The sequence below is a fragment of the Spermophilus citellus genome (genome assembly GCF_964194105.1).
Source record: "Spermophilus citellus genome assembly, chromosome: 12".
Classification (NCBI taxonomy): Eukaryota; Metazoa; Chordata; class Mammalia; order Rodentia; family Sciuridae; genus Spermophilus; species Spermophilus citellus.
This window is the reverse complement of record NC_138198.1, coordinates 5,661,803-5,677,425: the sequence shown is the minus strand read 5'-3', so window position 1 is coordinate 5,677,425 and position 15,623 is coordinate 5,661,803. Positions and strand designations below refer to the sequence as shown.

General features: G+C 45.5%; 1 protein-coding gene across 1 annotated transcript; it reads right to left on the bottom strand.

The window, feature by feature from the left end:
• Positions 1 to 1,880: 1,880 nt before the first annotated feature.
• Positions 1,881 to 13,283, bottom strand: LOC308631767 (peroxiredoxin-like 2C). The gene is made up of 6 exons (XM_081263233.1): positions 12,942 to 13,283; positions 12,647 to 12,715; positions 10,679 to 10,732; positions 10,209 to 10,314; positions 4,211 to 4,342; positions 1,881 to 2,541 (listed from the first exon to the last, which is right to left on the bottom strand). Exons 1-6 carry the CDS (start codon positions 13,143 to 13,145, stop codon positions 2,414 to 2,416), a joined length of 693 nt encoding a protein of 230 aa, XP_081119359.1. The 5' UTR covers positions 13,146 to 13,283; the 3' UTR covers positions 1,881 to 2,413.
• Between the last annotated feature and the right edge of the window lie 2,340 nt (positions 13,284 to 15,623).

The window sequence follows — 15,623 nt, the reverse complement described above, 5'->3', positions numbered from 1 at the left end:
AGTCTCATTTCTGAGAATGTTTTTGATCTCGATGGAAGCTTCCTCACTTTATTGTAAGCTCAACTTAAAAAAAGATGTTTCTTTGTAAAATGGGAATAGTGATGATAATAAAATCATACCAATGCTACCCAATGTACACAAAACACCTGGATTTGACCTGGCAAAGAATCAACACCACAAAATGTTATGGTATCATCCTCTTAGCCAGTATATCTATGCACATATCACAGGGAGGTTGTTCAGAATTTTGAGTCCAGTATTATGACTAGATGTGGAGGATGCTTATATAGTTCACAGCATGTGTTATATGTAGTTTTGTTAACATAAACATATGTATATGCGTGCGTGCACACACACACACATATTTTTAAGAGGTGGAGAGTTGCTCTGTTGCTTAGGCTGGTCTCCACCTCCTGGGCTCAAGTGGTCCTCATGCCTCAAACTCCCAAGTATATGTGAACATGGCACCACACCCAGTGGTGATTTTACATAAAACACATTTATTTGGGTGGGCAATTTACCCCTGAACTCTATTAATGTAACTACCTGCCTGAAGCCACATAAAGGATACTTATTTACCTTAGAAAGATGTGGTGTACATGTATGACTACATAGATTTTCCTGTAAGCTTTTGACCAAGCATTTTTATGTTTAATATTGACAAAGGGCTCCGAATTACCACTCTTTAGTATTAAAGATAGCATGAAAAAGTCTAATTTTAAATTTTATGAGAAACTTCATTTTAATTGATTAAAACATGACCGCTCAAGTATACAGATGTGAAAATACAAATGTTTGGGTTCATTAAATATAAATTTTTTTGTAATTTCATGAGATATAAAAGTATTATAAGTTCAAAGCAGTATTATACTTGCTAATTACCGATATTTTTATGTAACTATTTTTCATCAGTATTTCTCGGTTGCTTCCCCCCAAAAATATTAAGATTCTAGAAAAATAAAAGATGACATAGTTCTCTAAATAAGAGCAATCTGGGGATGAGAAATAGTAGTTGTCTAGGAATGTACAACCAAACCATGGTGTACATTTGTTATGAAGTTTTAAAAATTCACACATTCTTAAAATTTCAAAAAGCATACTTTTACATATATATATATATATATAAACACATGTATATAATACATATAATATATGTGTGTGTGTATATATCTCTCTATGTATGTGTTTTAGTGTAGTCCCAGGGATTGAACCCAGAGCCTCATGCCTGCAAGGCCAGTGCCCTACCACAGAGCTATGTCACTAGCCCTGACCATATTTTAAATACATGAATTAAATATCTTAAATGGGCTGCGGGCATATAGCTCAGTGGCAGAGCACTTGCCTCTCATGTGCGAGGCCCTGGGCTTGATCCCCAGCTCCATGTTAAAAACGAACAAACAAAAAACCCAAAGACCCTAAAATATTTTTCTCCTTCACTTCTTTCTTCCTACCAAGAAACCCTAGTGCAACAGGCAGCTGGTGTGGCTGGGTGTCAGGGGCGAGGTCTGTGCCGGGGCAGAGCTCTAACAGGATGGAAGCTAGCAGGCCTCAGCCTAGGTAATCTGCACCTCTGAGGAGGTATTTGTCCTCTGGTGTTTAAAGATCTTTGCCTAGTCAAAAAAATAAGAAAAGAAAAAAAAAAAAAGAAAGGACAAAAGAAAAGGAAAAGAAAAAGGTCAAGCATGCTCTTTAGAGAACAGTTGGAAAATAAAGTTTGAAAAAGAAAACAAAAATAACTGTAATCTTACAATACTGGCAATTCTCCTCTGTTTTTTTTTTCCCCTAAGCATACCAAAATATAAACATATACATATAAAAAAGTGGTTATATCTCTTACAGAATTTGATATCCTGCTTTTTTCATTGAATAAAATGGTCGAGTTGTTTTCCATTTCCTTTATATGTTTAAATTGCTGAAACCATCTTTTATTGAACAACTGACTACGTTATTTAATTTTAGCAAATGTGTTCCTAAATTTATGATTTTTTGGGGTGTGTGTGTGTGTGTGTGTGTGTGTGTGGTGCCGGGGATTAAACCCAGGGCCTTGTGCATGAGAGTTCTATAACTTTTAAAGTTTTCTCCTGTATACCTACAAGTATGTATGTGTGTATTTTTATTTTTATTTTTGCAATGCTGGGTAAACCCTGGGCCTTTTTCCTGGGAAGCAAGTGCTCTGCTGCTGAGCTGCTCTCCACAGCCCAAAGTAGACTGACTCTGTTATTTTTTAAAAAGCTATAAAAAGCTACAAAAATTAAAATATGTATCACATTTTTGACAACTGAAGCCTCAACCTGGATCCAACTGGAAGGAATCTGCTCTCATCCTCCCTCAGAGGCTGGGAGGGGCCAGCCCCAGAAAGCACAAGGTGCTGCATGCTGGCATGAAGGTCAGGTTCCCAAGGACCACTGGCAAGTCACACGTGGATGACGGAAGGTCTGCTTGTGAAGTTCACATGCGGAACTCCTACAAGCTGTAAGACAGAGTTTATGGGTTTGTGATCCAACCTATTCCTATCACGGTGCATAAAATGGATGTTGTTACCTAGAAGAAAATAAGAACAAAAGCTGAGGTTTGAATGTTAACTATTATTTATTTTATTTCTTACTAGAATCAAGAAAGGGCTTCAACTTTTAATTAGTCCAAAGGGGAAAATTAATCACCTAGAGTACATTATATTCTCTGTACAATGCCATAATACTTTTTAATTATAGCAATAAAGCAGTACAAGAATTATGGTTAAATAAGAGTGGTTTTATGAGATCCAAGGAGAAAGATTCTTTAATTATAACCTATTAGGTTTTATTGAATATAATTAAATAAAATGTCCTGTCACACAGGCAGAATAATGAACATAGATACCAAGCTGGAAATCACATCTGTTTCTTAAATATATGTAATAATGAAACAAATCACTTCTAAAAATCCATGCCCAAATAATGATTAATAGGCTATCTGTTTTATAAACAAAGCCCAAAACAGGTTTTAAAATAAGGCATAAGGCCATCTGTTACAAGCTGGGTGCATTGGTACTCGCCTGACATCCCATCAACTCGGGAGGCTAAGGCAGGAGGATCTTAAGTTCAAAGCCAGCTCAGCAACTTAAGGAGGTCCTAAGCAACTTAACAAGACCCTGTCTCAGAATAAAAAATAAAGGGGCTACAGAATAAAAAATAAAGGGGCTAAGGATGTGGCTCAGTGGTAACGTGCTCCTGGATTCAATCCCTGGTACCAAAAAAAAAAAAAAAACAACAAAAAAAAACCTTGTGTTACAATACACTCAGAGGTCCACAATCCTTATTATCTGCTCAAGTAAGCTGCGAGTTATAGTCTAGGTTCTGTTCACTTTGATTCTTGGACTCAAAACTCAGCACTGCATATAAATAAATAAAATAAAGGTCCATTGACAACTAAAAAGTATTTTAAAAAATAAAGTCATTAAAAGTCTGTGACTTATGAAGGCTATGTTATTTATCTATTTATGGTACTAGGGATTGAACCCAGGGGCAATTAACCACTGAGCCACATCCCCAGCCCCGTTTATTTTGAGACAGGGTCTCACTAAGTTGCTTAGGGCCTTCCTAAGTTGCTAAGGCTGACTTTGAACTTGTGATTCTCCTGCTCAGCCTCCCAGGCCGCTGGGATTATTAGGCGTGCACACCAGGTGCCACCGTGCCCGGCTTACGGTAGCTCTTACTAAATGAGTGCCCGGAACAGACTTGCTTTTGAACACTGCAAGTTCTGCAGTTTCATTAGCTATAAATGACTAGACAGAGTTTTTCACCGACAGAAAGTGTTAAGGATTTCCTCCTGTTCAGAAACATTCACCTCCAATGAGCTATTTCTTTTCTTTTGTGGTGGGTGCTGAACACAAGCTAAGCACATGCTCTCACTGAGCTACACTCCTGGCCTCTGCTGAGCTTTTTAAAGCGTGAAATAGCCATAAACAAATCAGCATCTCACAGCTGGCTTCCCCTGTCCCGAGCCCTGCAGTCCCTGGGGTGTGGAATGACAGGCACACTCATCAAACACACAGATGCCAAAGAACAAAAGCCTCTGAAAACAAAAGATGCCCTGTGAGAGTACGGCATCCTGAGTGAGGTCCAGGTGCCCACTTTTATATGCTGTCTGCTTTACAGAGAAAACAGGTGGCCTTGGGACATGTAAGAGGCACAGGAAGTGCACACAGCTGGATCTGGGCTTTCATGCTCACCTGGACCTACAATGAGGGTCCCGCCTTGCTGGGCTGGGTCTCCTTGGAAGTCAAAAAGAGGGCCAGTCACTGCCCGCCACAGGCTCTGAAGGCTTCCTGAGAGCAGATTTGACTTGACGTGGGGGCTGTGTCCTGGAACGTTAAGAGTGTCTTTAGATGCGGTCATTACACGCGCCATTAAATGTTAAGGAGACGACGCTGGCATTTCTACAAGACATTCGCTTTCTTATGTCACATTTCACTTCGTATCTCATTTGTCCTTTTTCCTTTTCTTCAAAGAACGGTTTCAGTATTGACATTCTGGCCCAGATGATCCTTTGTCCGCGTGGGGCCGGGTGCTCAGCAGCACCTTGGCTTTCGACACCCAGCGCATTCTTGGCACCGTTTGCCAAGCTGCAACAACCGACTGTGTCTCCAGAAAATGCCAAATGCCCCCTTAGCAGGGGGATAATGTCCTTGGTGAGAACGTCTGCTCTCAAAAAGTGATGACAGACAGACCCAGGTCACTTTCTGCCACAGAAGCCTGTCAGCTTCAGGCTGGACTGCGCTCAGGGGAGAGCCTGGAGCAGTGTCTGACCCCAGCAGGCAACAGGGAGGAGTTTTCAGCGGGCAGAGCTGCCCCCGGACTCCCACTCTGCTCTTCAGTCTCACCCACTAGTGGCTGCTCCGGCCCTGTTCTGGGCACACTGTGGCCTGGTGGTTAAATGTCGGTCAAAGAGCCGTTCCTCTCACTGGGCCGTAGCCCTACACTGTCCAGCGTCCTCACAGCTGGGTGCCGGTGGTGTGGGACTCTGTTCTAACCCGTGAGTGAGAAGCCCGAGCTCCTGAGAAGCCCAAAGGCGGCTTCCATGTCCCCTCCCTGGGGTGAGGCTAGGGGGCAAGGACAGAGCAGGAGCTGGGAAGGGCTGGCCCCAGGGCTGCTCTCCTCAGAGTAGGCCTGGATGGGAATGCCCCGCCTCAGAGTTCAAACAGGGGACAGCCTGCAGTGTCAGGCCGAGAGAGGCAGCTGCCCTCCGCTCTTCCTCCCCCGTCGGGGGTCTGCTTCCGCTCCCACTGACGTCCCTCTCCCCACAGAGCCCCTGTACTACTCCCACAACTGATTTTCCTGGTGTCTCTTTTACGTCTGGCCTTTAGCTCTTCACTGACAACTGAGTAGGAAAACGAACTCAGACTTGACCTCAGCTCTGCTCTGGCCTCTCACAGCTCAGACCACTTCTGCTGCCCGCTGGCAGAGCTTCTCCCACACGCCGGGGGAGCCATCCTGCACCAACGACGGGGGTGTCCTCCAATGCAATGCAACCCTGACACTGTCCGAAGGAGACAGCATCAGGTCCCCAGGCCGAGGGTGCAGTTCCCGAGACAGGCGCCAATTCAGATGCCAGTCAGTCCCCGACCGTTTGCCCTGCGCTGTGACTGCCTGGCTACAAACCAAGGTTCCCCTGGGCCCTCCGCAGGTTCCTTCAGTGAGCTTGCGCGGCTCACGGAACTTGGGATGCGTCCTGACTCTTGCCAGTTTACCATAAAAGATGCCACAGGAGACACAGATGAGGAGATGGCCAGGGAGGGTACAGGGGAGGGTGCAAGGAGCCTCCTGGGCCTCTGCACACCCTCTAGAAACCTGCACGTGTGTGGCCACGTGAAGCTCCCCTGAGTTTTTAATGGAGACTTCACTGCATAGACATGCCTGAAGTACGGGCAACTCTGTAGAGGGCTGGGGGGCGCAGCACGGGTGTCCAGATTCTTCCCAGGCTCCCTTCCAGGCAGGACCCCTTCCCAAATGGGGCCTCATGATTACTATCAGGTCAGGTGGAAAAGAGAACTTCTTTATGGCCAGCTCCAACACAGCACGGTTGGGGAGGTTAGAGTACAGTTTTGGTTCTTATGACCTGCCTTAAGGTCATAAGCTATGAGCCAGCAACTGTGGATGAAAACCAAAATATATGAGAATAATATCATATTGATCATGCAGCTCTGGACCTACTGCTTCCTGATAGTTCCAGATTCATATTATTTCCCGGCTTCTTCCAGCTCTTTGATTTCTTCCTGTTTACACTGTGACTGTGACATCATCTTACCACGAAACAAGAACAGGCGCGCTGACTCAGAGACGTGAGGCAAACATCAAATTTGTTTTACAGGATTCTATGTCTAAAATAAATGTTCAGAAGTCCAGATGATCTCATATCGATAGAAATTCAATTAAAGGAGATGCCAAAGCCTAGAGCTGAGCCATCGTTCCCATTAGGCATGATCTAATTTTGCTAGTTTGAATTTAGTTCTTATGTGTAAAACTCTTGTTTTTTGACTTTAAAACAATTTAAAACAATTTAATGGTCTTATTTTCTTATTCTTTGTCTTTATAAAGTGGGTACTGTTAACTCTAAATTATAACTGTATAATGTATTTTAAGTGCCTTAATTTTCAAATAAGACTACTCTGAGGGCAATTCTGATATTTATGCTTTATACTTTATACAGGTTCAAGCTTTTAAAAAAGTATTTTGTGAAAATCTAATATTTTCTGTTTGTCAAGATAGTACTTTAAAACTATAAATCAAAACATGTGCCAGGCACAGTGGTGCACCCCTGCAATCCCAGTAGCTCCCCAGGCTGAGGCAGGAGAATGGCCAAATTCAAGGCCAGTGTGGGCAACTAATTTAGCAAGACCCAGCTCCCCCCAAAAAGGCTGTAGATCAGTGGTAGGGCACCCTTAGATTTGATCCCTAGTACCCCCCAAATGCATATTATATAATTTCATAAAATCTATAATATAGTGGTTTATATAATATTCACAGTGTAAGCTTTATACCTATACATATTATATGAAGTATATTTAAGTTAAAGCACATTAAAAGATTTGAACATACCTTCTCATAATTAGAAGCATGCATTTGGTTTAGAATTCACCTATTTTCTTTGCAACTCCATACCTTTATTGTGGCAATGGATGAGGTGCTACTAAAGTGAAACTCACAGTTTATATCTAAAGTGCTAAATGATAAGCAGACCTTACACATGCTGAGACTCCGTCACAGCACATGAAAATAGTGTGCCAGGAGGAAAGGTCCACAGTCTGCCCTTTCCGGCAGATCTGCTGCCATCTCCTCCACTGCAGGGCTGGGGGTGGGGGCAGGACAGAGGGAGGGAGGTAGAGGCAGGGGGAAGGTCAGATCAAGCGCTCAAGCTTAAGCTAGCTCATCATCAGTTTTAATAAAGTCTGTGTTTTTTCCCTTCTTACTTCTGTCCTCCTCTTGTTTTTACAGCACTGGGGGTTGAACCCAGGGGTTCTCTATCCCCAGACCTTTTAAATTTTTTATTTTGAGATAGGATCTCCTCAAGTTGCTGAGACTAGTCTCAAACTTTTTTTTTTAGAGAGAATTTTTTTAATATTTATTTTCTAATTTTCGTCGGACACAACATCTTTGTTTGTATGTGGTGCTGAGGATCGAACCTGGGCCGCACGCATGCCAGGTGAGCACGCTACCGCTTGAGCCACATCCCCAGCCCCAGTCTCAAACTTTGACTCTCCTGCCTCAGCTTCCTCAGCGACTGGGACCACAGGTGTGCACCGCCACGCCCAGCTTAGGCTGCTTTCTTTAAAATCACTAGTGAGCTGGGTATGGTGGTGCACACCTGTAATTCCAGCTACTGGGGAGGCTGAGGCAGAAGGATCAAAAATTCAAGGCCAGCCTGGGCTTAGGAGACCCTGTCTCAAAATAAAATACAGAAAAGGGCTAGGGACATAGCTCAGTGATAGAGTGCCCCTGGGCTAGTCCCCAGTACCACAAGTAGAAATAAAAATACAAAATAGTGGCTCGGGAGGCTTAAGACAGGAGGATTGTGAGCCTCAGCAACTTAGTGAGGTCCTAAGCAACTCAGTGAGACCCTGTCTGTAATAAAATATAAATAAGGTATGGGGATGTGGCTCAGTAGTTTAGGGCCTCTGGGTTCAATCCCCAGTACTTACTAAATAAATAAACAAACAAACAAACAAACAAATACATAAATAAAATTAAGAAAAAATAAAAAATGAAATTAAAATATCAGCAAAGGGATCAGGGCAATTCTATCTCATGAATGGCTCCCAGGTCCATCACGCCTCTCCATCTCCTCTGGAGGCCTCCCATTTCTCTCTAGTTAATTACTAGAACCTTCTCACTGACATCACTGGATCTGGTTGGGCTGGTTCCAGTTCCTCCTCCACACTGGGATGTGTCTGTCTCACTTTGCTGTTTCGACACTTGATCAACTCCCCCACCCAGTACTTTCAGAACAGATCCACAATCCTTGGAATGTCATTCCACATCACTGTGCATCAGCCCGACCCACCTCTTGGCTCACACCAATTCCCCAGCTGGCTCTGAGAGTCTGGCCAGAGGCAGGGACCTGCACTTCTCCAGTCCTGCCTCTGTGTACCTGCACATGTATCTGTGTCCTGAGCACCCTGCTCGCCCTCCCTCTACCAGCCAGCTCCTTCAGGGGGCACTGAGACGTCCCTCCTGGGAGAAGCCGTCCAGATCCCTTTCCTCTCGTGATGCTGAGGCGGGCACCCAGCACACACTTCTCTACCACAAGCCCTTATGCAGTATGGAAATCTCTGGAAGGCAGGGCTCATTCATCTCTGTTCTCTAGGGAGCATCTACCACAGTGGGTGTCAGAGACAAGAGCTCAAAATAGTATTTGTGGCACATGAGTCTGAGTTGCCTTATTCTGCATTTCAGAAACTGAGTTATTCCTATCCAAAGCACACACACTGGGTTTGACTGCAATTACTAAGCTCCATTAATCACCAGGAATCGTGGTCAGGTGGGGAATGTGGAGCTATGACAATCTTCAACTAGCTGCACAGTGCCACCTGGCTCCTCAGCGCAGTAAGAGCAGCTGTGGAGACAGGGGCTGTCGCACCCAAGAAAGCAATTCCTCCACCTGGAGAGCTATGAAGAACCTCTCTGTGCTGGGTCTCAAAGGATCCGCAGGTTCTCTTCAGTTCAAAGACATGCAGTGTCCCAGGCGTGGTGCTGAGATATGAAAATATGTAAGCTTCATGCTGTTTTTCTTTTAATTGCAAAAGTAAAACACACTTGTAAAAATTACAAAAGTCAATTTTCTCTGGGCTGGGGCTCAGGGGTAGAGCGCTCGCCTAGCACTTGTGAGGCACTGGATTCAATCCTCAGCACCACATAAAAATAAATAAAGGTATTATGTCTATCTACAACTAAAAAATATTTTTTAAAAAGTCAATTTTTTCACTTCCATTTTTGGGGCAAAAATGCTGTAATCTTTCTTATAACCTTTTTCATCACATACACATACACACGCATGCTTTCATACCCAAATCTTTGTTTGTGAAAATTATTTTTGCTTTTACAAAAATGCAGTCATATTGAAAATACTGTTCTGCAATTGCCTTTTCTTTCAAAAGTACATTGCCAACATCCTTCCATGCCATTTGCCAGGGTTTGTAAGGGATCCCCAAAGGCCTATGTACTGAAGGCTTGGTTGCCAGCCTGTGGTGTTGGGAGGTGGTAGAAAGTAGAAGGTGGGTCTTCATGGAAGGAAGTTAGATCATTAGCAAGGGGAAGGGCGGTGCCCTTGAAGGGACATGGGGATCCTGGCCCTTTCCTCTCTTTTTGCTTCCTGGCTGCCATGAGATGAAGAGGTTTCCTCCAGTGCATGCTCCCTGCCATGATGTGCCACCTCAACACAGGTCCAAAAGCAATGTAGCCAACCAAGCACGGACTAAAGCCTCTGAAACCACGAGCCAATGTAGACCATTCTTCCTGATAAGTTGATTATCTCAGGAATTTTGTCATAGCAACAGAATGCTAAAACATCATTACGTTCAGAGAACAAGTCTTTCAGTGTGGGATAGCTGGATCATTTACCAGAATCATAAGCAGTGGCCTGACTTAGGAATTTACCATTTGCTTCCCTATGCACATATACACAGATGTGAAAACACACCACTGCCTTATTCTATTTGAAACATGCTATCTTACCTGAGGAGGCAATTTCTTCACCTCTTTTCATTCCCAGTCTTTTATAAATTTCTCTCTCAGGATCAACATAGATTTCATGGGAATACCCAGTCAGTTTGCAGAAAGGCTGAAGAGAGAATAGTTGGAGTTTTTATAAGAACAAATGAGAAAAAAGTAATGATAATCTAACTTCAGCCAATTTAGCCTATACTCACTGTTCTAGTAACATAATTTTTACACCTGAAACTTTATTTTATTTGGTACTGGGGACTAAACCCAGGAGTGCTTAACCACTGAGTCATAGCCTCAGCCCTTTTAAATATTTTATTTAGAGACAGGGTTTTGCTGAGTTGCTCAGAGCCTCATTAAACTGCAGAGGCTGGCTTTGAACTTATGATCCTCCTGCCTCCTAAGCCACTAGGTACAGATGTATAGCACTTAAACCTGAAACAAATTTAATCTCTGAGTTCCCCAATTTGGTAGATATTTACCTCAATATGATGGTAGGATGACTGTCCAATCACTATAAGGGTGACATTTGCTTCCTTTAGGAGAAAAAAAAAAATGTGCATGTTAACAGAATTGTTTCCTAGTCTTCCCCTAATCCCACTCTTTTGTTTCATTCTAATGCCACCTATAGGCTTCTAGAAGAATGGAACAGCAAGATTGTGTGCAACATAAAGAAACTTGTTCTAAAATGTCTGATGAACTTAGATGATTCTTTTGCTAAGTAAAAATTCCAAGACTTAAATGGAAGACTAAAGTTGTAAAAGTATTAGAAGAAAACAGGGAAAAGCTCAATGACATTAGATTGGGCAATGATTTCTTGGATATGACCCCAAAACACAAGCAACAAAGCAAACATAGGCATGGTTGTATTATAAAGCTTCTGCACAGCAAAGGAAATAATTAGAGTGAAGAGAAAGCCCACAGTTTGGGAGAAACAATAAACTCTGTATCTGAAAGGGAACCCAAATCCAAAAAATATAAGAAGCTCAAACAATTAAATAGCAAGAAAACAAAGTATCCAATTAAAAAAAGGACAAAGGTGAGTTGGGGATGTGGCTCAGTGGCAGAGTACTGACTAGCATAGGTGAGGCCTGGGTTGGATCCCCAGCTCTTGGGAAACACACACACAGAGAGAGAGAGAGAGAGAGAGAGAGAGAGAGAGAGAGAGAGAGAGAGAATAAAAGGGCATGCAGAGGAAAAAAAAATTCAAAATGATGTATTCCTCAGGCATGGGTGACACATGCCTATAATCCCAGCTACTCAGGTAGCGGAAGCAGAAGGACTGTAATTTTGAGGATAGCCTGGGAAACTTAAGAATACTAGTCTAAAAATTTGCTGAGTTGCTCAGGGCCTCACTAAATTGCAGAGGCTGGCTTTGAACTTGTGATCCTCCTGCCTCCCAAGCCACTAGATACAATGGGGATGTAGATTAATCCCAAGTACTGCAAAAACAAAGATAATTAAAAAATTAAAAACCACAACACACAAGCAGGCTTATTTAATGAGGCAATTTTATTTTATTTTTTCATTCCAATAGATAAGGTCTACTGAAAACAGGACCTTAGTTTTACAAAGCCTATCTAATATCTTCACTTAAAACGCTTACCTGGGACCAAACCTATGTAATACCTGAAGAAAAACAGAGTAGTGAAACTTGCAGTCTATTAACAAATACAAATTGGCATCTGTAAGATACATTACAGGTGCTGGGGATGTGGTTCGCCTGGCATGCGCAGGGCGCGCTGGGTTTGATCCTCAGCACCACATAAAAATAAAATAAAGATGTTGTGCCCACCAAAAACTAAAAAATAAATATTAAAAAATTCTCTCTCCCTCTCTCTCTCTCTTAAAAAAAAAAGATACATTACAATTTTCCTACAAGTAACAACTATTTGGGGGTAACACAAATAAAGGGACAACAATATCAATTTCCAGCTGGTCGCAGTGGCACATGCCTGTAATCTCAGTGGTTTAGGAGGCAGAGGCAGGAGGATAATGAGTTCAAAGCCAGCCTCAGCAATTTAGCGAGGCACTTAACAACTCAGCAAAACCCTGCCTCTAAATAAAATACAAAAAAAAAAAAAAAGGCTGAGGATGAGGCTCAATGGTTAAGCACCCCTGGGTTCAATCCTCAGTACCAAAAACAAAAAAACAAACAAACAACCAATTTCCAGCACTTGATTTGGAGCATTATCACTCAACATTTACTAGGCACATTACTAGGTAATTACTAGGTAGCACTGTTTACAAGCAAGTGGCAATAAATTAGGACAAAACATCTCTAACTTCTTTCCTCCCTTTTTGAGGGGTTGGAGAAATGGGAGGAAATGGAAGATTTGGGGATGCAGGTCATGCACCCTCCACACTTCACGCCGGCGGTTACAAACGACAGGCGCCACTCACTCTGTCCTGAGGCAGGACACTCTGCCACCCACTGTGGGAAAACTTACTTGTAGGAGTCGCTCGGGGACTTTAGCCAGGTCCTCCACGTATTCTTTGCAGATGTAACACAGGAAATGCTGAAACCCAACACAGCAACAGGGCGAGTTAGCCAGGCGGCGCCGCGGCCGGGAGGGCCCGTAGGAAATGCAGCGCCCGAGGGGGGCAGGATGTCCTCGCTACGCCGCCGCTGGCTGGGAAGCGGCCTCGCTGCGGAGCGGCGGACACCGGAAGGCCAGGCCCGGCCGGCCCGTTCGCAGGCGCCAGGACCTGCGGAAGCCACCCCCTCTTGGGCGCCGCGCTCACCCGCACGAAGACCACCACGGCGCGTCGCTCCCGGAACAGTGCGCCGAAGGGCAGCCTCTTCCCCGTGGCGTCCAGCACCGGCAACTCGGCCACGGAGGGCGCCAGGGGCTGCCCGCTCTCAGGGCCGGCCAGCGCCGGGCTCGGGGACGGGGCGGCGCCGCCGCTGACCTGCTGAGTAACGGGCGCGGCCATCAGGACCTGCATCCGAGAGCCCGGGGTCCGCTCCAGCCCGATGCGGGGCCACAGCGCACCGGGGCGGGAGGGGTGGGAAGGGACCCGGCGAGTGCCGCACTCCGGGCTGGACGCGCGGGGAAGGACGCACGGGGCGGGGCGGGGCAGGGCTGAGGGGCGGGGCGGGGCGGGGCGAGACACGGGGCGGAGCCTGACAGGGGCCGAGCGAGACGGAACGCGGCCCTCCGGACTGAAGTAGCGTAGGGGAGGGCGCCCGGGGTGGAGGGGGCGGGGTGAGAGGCGGGCCAGTGCCTGAGAGACGGGGGCAGTGTCCGAGAGGGGCGGGGCGAGACACGGGGCGGAGCGCGGCTCACTGGGAGGAGGTCGCGTAGTGGAGGGCGCACGGAGCGGGGCCTTGCCTGAGCCGGGCGGGGGGCGGGGGCGGGGGCGGGGCCATGCCCGAGCAGGGCGGGGCTGGGCAGGGCGGGGGCCGTGCCTGGGGCGGGGCGGAGGGCGGGGCCGTGCCTGGGGCGGGTTGGAGGGCGGGGCCGTGTCTGGGGCGGGGCGGAGGGCGGGGCCGTGCCTGAGCCGGACTGGCACGCGGGATTCGGGCGAGCTGTTGCGGTCTCTTTCCTCCGAGTGCCGCAGCCAGCGCGTTTTCAGGCTGAGCTCTTCCTGGTAGGACGGCCCAGCGTGCATAGCTGTGTGAATCCGTTTTACTTTTATTCAGAAAACTCGTTACCGAGCAAGTGAAGAGGGATTTCCTGTGCAGGACCATCGTATCTATTGCCAAGTAAATTGTCCTGTTCCGTTTTTAACCCACCCCTCCTAAATGCAGGTGCTTTTTTTTTGGTGTGGGGGGGGCGTATTAACATATAGTGTGACTCAGACACGACGTCTTACGTGAACGGCTCAATTAAAAATTTCCATTATGAAAAAATGTCACAGTGAAGACTCTGTTACCCACCCGCTAGATTATGCCATTAATGTCTCCTCCATCACGGTATGTCTCCTATCCACAGTTAGGGCGATTTTGACTCCTTATTCATCTGTCATCCACAGCTCTTGAAATATGAAACATTTTGGTCACTTTAGAAAAAGTCTGCTTTCAAACAGTGGGCACGATAAATCTATTTTAGAAACATATTTCAGGAGTCCATGTGTTCTATTCAAAAGGTTTATAGCTAAGACTAGTTACCTACCATACACTCAGGTGAGATGATCCACTGAGGTGAAGGGTGGTGATGGATGGCAATGGAGTTTGATGGTTGAGCATCAGACTTCTGCTTTTTGTGGTACCAGGCCTCCTGCATGCAGGGCCAGTGCTTTAGCAGTGAGCTGCACACCCCACCCTCAGCATCTGTTTTGTATTAACCTCTGTGAGAAACGCACTCTCCTGTCCAAACTCAGAGAATGGCCTAAGAGACACAAAGTATAGCAAAAAGGGAGGATTTACTTTAATAACAATCTTGCAAGATCAGGTACCTGGTGGTCAGGGACACACAGATTGGGTACAACCAGCATTTTATTGCCTAGAGCACAAGGGTTGTCTCCCTCCTCCCCCAGTTCCTCAGTGACTAAGTACTATGGGTGTACAGTCTCCCCAAGGGTCACTTACGGTCTCTTATTTGAAGAAATATATCTTTAGTTGTCCCCACTTCCATTTGCTCTCTTGTGGTGGGCAAGTCCCCTGGGACTGAGTGCCTTTGGGCAGGTACACAGTTCATCTCTGTGGGTCAGGTTGGGGTCCTTCTTTCTCACCTCCTGTTTGTCAAGAGACTGGATTTTTACACTCCAGTGATAACTTTTCATCCTGCTCTCTCCTCCAGCTGCCTTTCTTACATCCCAGGTCATTTTACATTTAAAGCTAAACACTGGATTCTGATGGGGCTTTCTGTTTTTCGCAGGCCCGCACTTCCTGTGTCTGGCAGGTGGCCACAGCATCTGCAGCCTATATGAAGTCCGGTTGGCCTTGGATGAGGAAGTTGGTTGATCACTGGGGTGTCTCATTGTTGGACCTTTTGCCCAAGATTCCCAGGGCTGGACCAGAGAACATTTAAGTTCTTTTGTCTTCATAACTTCCTTAGTCCTTGTTTTTATTATTAGTTTTCATGTATAAAAGCTAGAAATGAAAGCACAGTTAGTAGGAGATACATGCTACACATTGCTCTCAATGTCTTTGAAAATTGAGCTGTCATCCTGTCATCTTCTCAGTAGGGCCTTCTGGGACCATCAATTTTAAAGGTCACTCTTCACTTCAAGCCACCCCTTTCTCCCCTTGCTTTATTTTTCTCCTAAGCACTTCCCCACTCTTCTTACTCCTGAAATCATACTTCAGAGTCTCCACTTATCTGTGATAACTGAAAACTTCAGAAGCACTGCTTCCTTCTCCCGTCCATTTTCTCCCTCCCTTGAACTAAACATGGTTCCTGAAATCCCTTCCACCTTGGATGTGATCAGAATTCCCTCTTGTCTTTTCCCTCTAGACTTCACATTCCGTTGGCCTACTTT